At 33.8% G+C, this 6,298-nt stretch overlaps 1 protein-coding gene across 4 annotated transcripts in view; it reads left to right on the top strand.

The window, feature by feature from the left end:
• The first annotated feature begins 488 nt into the window (after nt 1-488).
• Nucleotides 489-6,298, top strand: part of LOC106870962 (ras-related protein Rab-4B) — a 134,944-nt gene continuing 129,134 nt past the window's right edge. For 2 of the 4 annotated variants that reach the window (XM_052971906.1, XM_052971904.1), the window contains exon 1: nt 489-717. In XM_052971906.1, coding sequence (XP_052827866.1) covers nt 660-717 — 58 coding nt within the window. In that variant the 5' untranslated portion in view covers nt 489-659. The remainder of the gene's footprint in view (nt 718-6,298) is intronic. The other 2 variants (XM_052971907.1, XM_052971908.1) reach the window with 2 other exon arrangements.

Below are 6,298 nucleotides of genomic sequence, written 5' to 3'. Positions count from 1 at the left end.
CTAGTAATAAATAACTTTACTCTTGTTTAATATTCGATTGTACATAAAATAGTTGCAGTGATTGATTCATTCGACCACCTATTATCACCAAAAATTGGTATTGTTTTACTAATCAAAATAAATCAATAATTATAGTTGGACAAATAAATTATTAAGTGGTTGTTACGCACCCGGTACTTTATAATTAAATAAACCTATCGCTACAAAGATTAACTTTCAGTTGCAATCCAGCTTGTGTCGTGTGTGACTGTAATAAAATTATACTGCATCTATCAATTTACCATTTAACCATATAACACTTTTGATACAGAGATTTTCGTATCTAACAATCATATGTATAACAGGGATGAAAGCGACATAATTAAATTTTGATAATATATCCCACGTGTTTACTACTGACGTCATCTCCAGGGTAAACAAATTCAGGACAAGACCCGGATGTATTTCTATTTCTTTTTTTTTTTTTTTTATTAGCTACCAGCAGTTTTAAGTATTTGAAAAATAATACCTAACGGATATTTAAAAAAATAAAAAACAAAAACCAAAAAATATATTAACTAACTAAAAAAATGTTAGTATGTAAAACGAAAACTAAATCTAGATCTTGAAATCTCGTTAGTTTGAGATTATCACCAAGCCGTTGTCCAACGCCATTTTGTATGTTTGTTAATAAATCGAAGGAGACTATTACAGATCGGAAAATGTCTGAAACTTATGGTGAGTCAATTTTCGTTTAATATTTCCTTCCAAAGAATATTTTCCGGAGAGCATTGGTTACCTAATATCAAATCTGAGTGTGTTATTTAATTTTTAACCGTTCCTTTTCCTTTTTTTTTTTTTAAATATCAAAATATTCTTTTATTGTTGTTATGGTTTTTAATACATGTCTGCTAGGGACGAAGAGAGAGAGAGAGAGAGACATAAAGAAGTGAGAGGGTGGGAGTGGTAGTGACAGGTGGCAGCGAGAAAGAGAGAGAGAGAAAGACAAGAGGGGGGGAGCGGTAGAGACTGACAATATTGAGAGTTAGAAAAGGACTTGGTGACTATAGACTGTGTGAATTATCTAGTGACAGAAAACTGATGTGAAGATTGAGAGTATAAAAATAGAAGAAGAGACTTGGGTCAGAAACTCTAAGCATAACACACACACTCGTAATGTGTGTGTATATATATATATATATATATATATGTATATATGTATAAGACATGACTTCCGGATGTATTATGATAAACAACTAATTTTCTAACCCTAATAATGACTTGAATTCACTTGGTTTGTGTGTTTCGTTAAAGCATGACTTCGTAGCTAATGTTTTTTTATTTATTTATTCCTTTATTTATTTAATTAATTTCAAACTAGTTTCTGAAAGAACTAATTAAACGTGTTAATTGCTTGCTAAAAGAACTTTCTACTGCAAACAGTTCTTGTTTTTCACGTACATTATCACTAAAGACATTGGCAGCACTGGACTCTTGCTGTTTATTCCCAGTGCTGTTTAACATCTTCACAACTATAAATAAGTTCCACTGTTTCAATACCAAATATCAGGTACTCGCATTAACTAACACAACTTAACTATTAATTATTTCTGCGGTTTAACAATAGGAGAATGGAAAAAATGATAAACTTCAATCTATACACCGATGAAAAACGAAATCCTATCTACTATCTTCATTTTACCGACAACTGACCATTATATACGTATATATAAATGCTACTGGTTAGTAATATATAATATAAAGGTGTTGTTTTACTCGGCTGTGTATGTGTTCGGTCGTTGACAGTTTCTCATTCTCTCAGGTAACCCGGCAAAACAGTTTGACAGTTTTGAAAGAACTTTCAACATCAGACAACATAGATAACATATTTTTTTCTTATTGTCATACACAAGCTGATTGAATTCTTATTTAACTGCATATATATCACTTGTTCAAGTTAGCTTGTTCCCGTCTAAGCCATTTTGATTGTAAAGAATCGTTTGACACCAGCCATATCCATGTGTGTGTGTGTGCTATACGGGTAGTTTATACACCCGTACACACACAAACTGCTTATATATACATACAGCTACTTTTGCACAAGGCTAACAACGTCTCTCTCACATGCACACAGCTTGTGTGAAATGTATTTCATTGTATCCTCCCACTTTCTTTGTCCATTAGCAGTTTATTTATTCAATTAATGGTCACAATATTCTCAGTATATCCACTGATGCACTGGCATGTAGTATGTCGCTTGACTTACACTATCTACCTGTCATTTAACCTGAGATCCGGTTAAATTAAATCTTTGTTTTTCATGTAAATCTGGTATGCGACCATGTTTCGATTCCTAACTGGAATTACTTACGCCACCAATACTCTTGCGGGAGACAACATTGACACAGATGTCCTTAAGAGAAACCATTATCGCATTGTTTTTACTGTATATGTTTACATCAAACACGAGCTGTCGCTCTGAAAATTGAATGTTTAACTTACTGTGAAAACTGAAGGTTTATAATGGTTGCTTTATCTCGACACACAATCTCGTTTGGACCTACCCGTTATATTTCTTTGCTTATTTTATCTTTACTGTTAAAGTGAAGAGTAAATTGTACCTTTCTTGATTTGAACTCAAAAGCTGTAGAATACCAAGATGTTGATTTTATTTTCCATGCTCTAGGACTTCTAGTAGAAGTATTCTTTTTTCTCTCTCTCTCTTTCTATCATGGAAACAAAGAGGGAAGGACCTTAATAGTCACAAATAAATCTGGTCGTTTAGAACTAATGGGATTCATAATTTATTAAGGCGAACATTTTTAATGTGATTTTGTCATTTTAAAGTGACTCGAACTTCGGTTTCATGGATTTCTTTCAGAGGTACATAGCTTTATTTTATTGAAGATGAGAAACAACTTGTACATTGTTTGAAGTGAAATGCTTTTAAACAGTAACCAAATGGACTTGCAAGAGTCGTTCTATAGCCATGGGTCAGTCATGATTTAACAAGTCTATGATCATATACATGGCAATTGTAGCTACCTCAACCTTTATTCATACATAGTATATCTAAAGTTACATTATCTAGCATGTCATTCTTTTTTTAAGGCTTATAGAGACGTGATTTGAGAGGACGTGTTTCTTGTGTTGAGGCCAACACTTCGATATGCTTCTCTTATACTAAGCTTTGAGCTTCTCAGTTTAGTGGCCACATTTCCCAATAAACTCCCTATAGCTTAAATGTGAATCATATTTGAAAATTTAAAATCTAAAATGTAACAAAGAATATTTGTTGCTTCTAAAATGCTTCATCAGTTGTGTGTCATAGATTACTCAGAATGGACATACAGCTACCAAAAAAACAGTTCTTCCGCTGTGTTATTACCCAGCCTGTTATAAATTGCAAACAAGTCTTCTCAAACCCACGCCCTGCCATTTTAAATAATAAAGGAAACGTTGTACAACTTGGTTGCTGATTAAAAAAAAAGAGGATGGTCATGGCTAGAACGCCTTTTATTATAGGTCTATTCAATTAAGACTACTTGCAGCTAAATAACAACTCTGTGGTACTAAAGCTAACGAGGAAGCCTTTACGCAGTCTCTCACGCTGCTAGAAACAACAACCAAATCTCTTTTAAGTCACACCCTTTTATTTTAAAAATAAAAGGTCACCTGGATTAACAACCTGTACATAGGCACAGGCATGACTGTGGTTAAGAAGCGCACTTTGCAACCACGTGGCTTCGGGTTCAGTCCCACTGCGTGTCTTCTATTATAGTTTTGGGCTGACCAATGTTTTGTGAATGAATTTGATAGGCGAAAACTGTGTAGAAGCTTGTCGTATATATGCGTGTGTCTTGGAATGTTTGTTCTCCCTCTCCCTCATTCACCGCTTGGTTTGTTTACGTCCCCGTAACTCGGCGGTTCAGGAAAGAGACCGATAGAATAAGTTCGTAAAAATAAAGTACTGAGGTCGATTTGTTTGACTGAACCCTTCAAGACGGTGCTCCAGCATGGCCGTAACCCAATGACTGAAAGAAGTAAAAGGTAACAAATAACGTATCCTGCTCATGCTTTGCCTGTAGTAAAGATGGAATAGTCACAACTGGAATGCATTTATTTTTATGATAGGTTTGTTCATTCAGAGCTCAATTAGTTATAAATAAAGCACTCAGCAGCGCCTCCAAATGTCACATTTCACCATTAAAAGAAAAAAAAATGTTTACAGTAATTTCTTTTGCATATTTTAGTAGTCTCTAACCATGAAAGAGCCAGAACAAGTTATGTCTATGCAGTGACAGACTTGTTAGCTAAAGAGGCCTGGCATTTTATATCTATCTTATCACTGACACCGTGCTGTGTCATTTGGCCAAGACATTTCGTTTTAGAAAATATCTTGGTTTTGTTGTCTCCTATGAATACTGAAATCAAGCAGGATCATCAGTTAAGTTCAATCTTGACACATTCATGAGTATAAAAGCAGTTGTATGTAAATAAAATAAAAAAACTTTTAATGTTACAATGTTTAAAACAACTAATGTTTTGATGTAGAGATGGAAAAAAAACAACAACAAATAAACAAAAAATCCTGAATTTTCAGGCATGTTTTGAAAGATAATCTTGTGCACAGAACATAACACATAGTGGTGATGTATGGGCTCCATTGTGAAATAGTTTTCTTTTTACTGTATTTTCTGGCAAACAAAATTTTTCAGACCAAAATTTACAGCCCTCCAAAAAAGGGATGGCTGCCATAAACACCAAGACGACTTTAGAGGGCCAAGAATTCCATGTGAAATGTAACAGGATTTGGAAAGATAGTGACGTTGGTTGAATGTTTACACTATATATTACGTTGATTTGTATGCTGGAAAATATGGTATATATGCTGTATTTATTCATGTAAGTTGCACTCCTAATTTAGCATTACATCCTCAGACAGAATTTTCATAGTCTTAGCTTTGCCCTATTTACAAGTTGTACCCCCAGTTTTTTTGGTAAATTTTTAGATTAACACTCGCACGATTTTCACTAGGGTGTTAGGGTTAAGGTTAGGGAATTCCGTCCCTAACCCTAACACCCTGACCCTAAAACCCTAGCAAAAATCGTGCAGGTGTTAATCTGAAAATTTACCGTTTTTTTTTTCAGTTGAAATAGTGTGACTTATACTGGAGTAGATACTGTATTTCTCTTTGGCTTTTTATATATTTTAGTCTAAGTCCAGTGTCGAACAGTTAATGTAATTTCATATGTTTATTGATGTTAAGGAGAGTGCTCAGTTGATGGATTAGATGTCCTAGTTTGATGCTTTGTACTTCTTCATCTAAATTCTATTGAAGCCAACTGTTTTTCAGTTGTCAATGGTCAATAAAGTATCAGTAATATTCTGGGGTGTATTCTGAGTGTGAAAAACATTCCTGAGCCAATGCAGGTGTTTCTATGTGGTTGATTGTCTTGATATAATTAACAACCAAACCTCCCCATTTGTTTTAAATAAGATACATCTGATAATGTAGACAAATAGAATAGGTGTTCATAACTGGAAAGTCTTTGATCATCAGTTTGCTCAATTTAGGTTGACCTGGGGCTAAATGACAACTGGGATGTCATCCAATTAGCATTCTAGATGAGACTGGTTACTATGGTAATAAGCAGAAATGAAGCTATATTGCTTTTTTGCTTTTATGGTATTGATTCTTGTCAACATAGATCACTACTAGTCTCCATAAAGTTTAGTGATTATGTTTAGTTATCAGTGCATACCTGACTAAAGCTTTAGGTAATCTTTTTTTTCTAATGGTCATTCATTTTTAAATGAAGCTAAAATGACATTGCCCTAATTTTGTTGACCTCAGGAAAAAGAACAAAACAATGTTGCTTAGCCCCAGAGGCATTTCAGTGGTGAACACCCCATCATTTTGTACATCAAGGCCTACATTGTCTTATGTGTTTTGCTTTATATAATATGGTAGAGTATGGTTTGAGAGGAATTTAGCTTCTATTTCTAGCAGGTTGATTGACTAGGTCATTGACTCCAGCTCATAGTAACTGTACATACAAGAGAATTATTATTCTTTGCTACTAACTAGCTTGACTTGTAATATTTCATACTGCTGTGATATTGATCATAGTGACTACAGAATGATTCTGATGTATACTAATCACCTGTCATAGGTGTGAAGTATAAGTCTAGTTTACTTTCATGTTAAATACATAAATGTACAATATTTTATTACTCACTAACTTGGTCAGTTAATACAACACTAATTAGGATTAGGTTACACATTCTATTTTAACTATATATATATATATATAT

This window comes from Octopus bimaculoides, chromosome 11 (genome assembly GCF_001194135.2).
Source record: "Octopus bimaculoides isolate UCB-OBI-ISO-001 chromosome 11, ASM119413v2, whole genome shotgun sequence".
NCBI classification, from domain to species: domain Eukaryota; kingdom Metazoa; phylum Mollusca; class Cephalopoda; order Octopoda; family Octopodidae; genus Octopus; species Octopus bimaculoides.
Note: the sequence above shows the minus strand (reverse complement) of the source record. Positions and strands in the feature narration are given on the sequence as shown.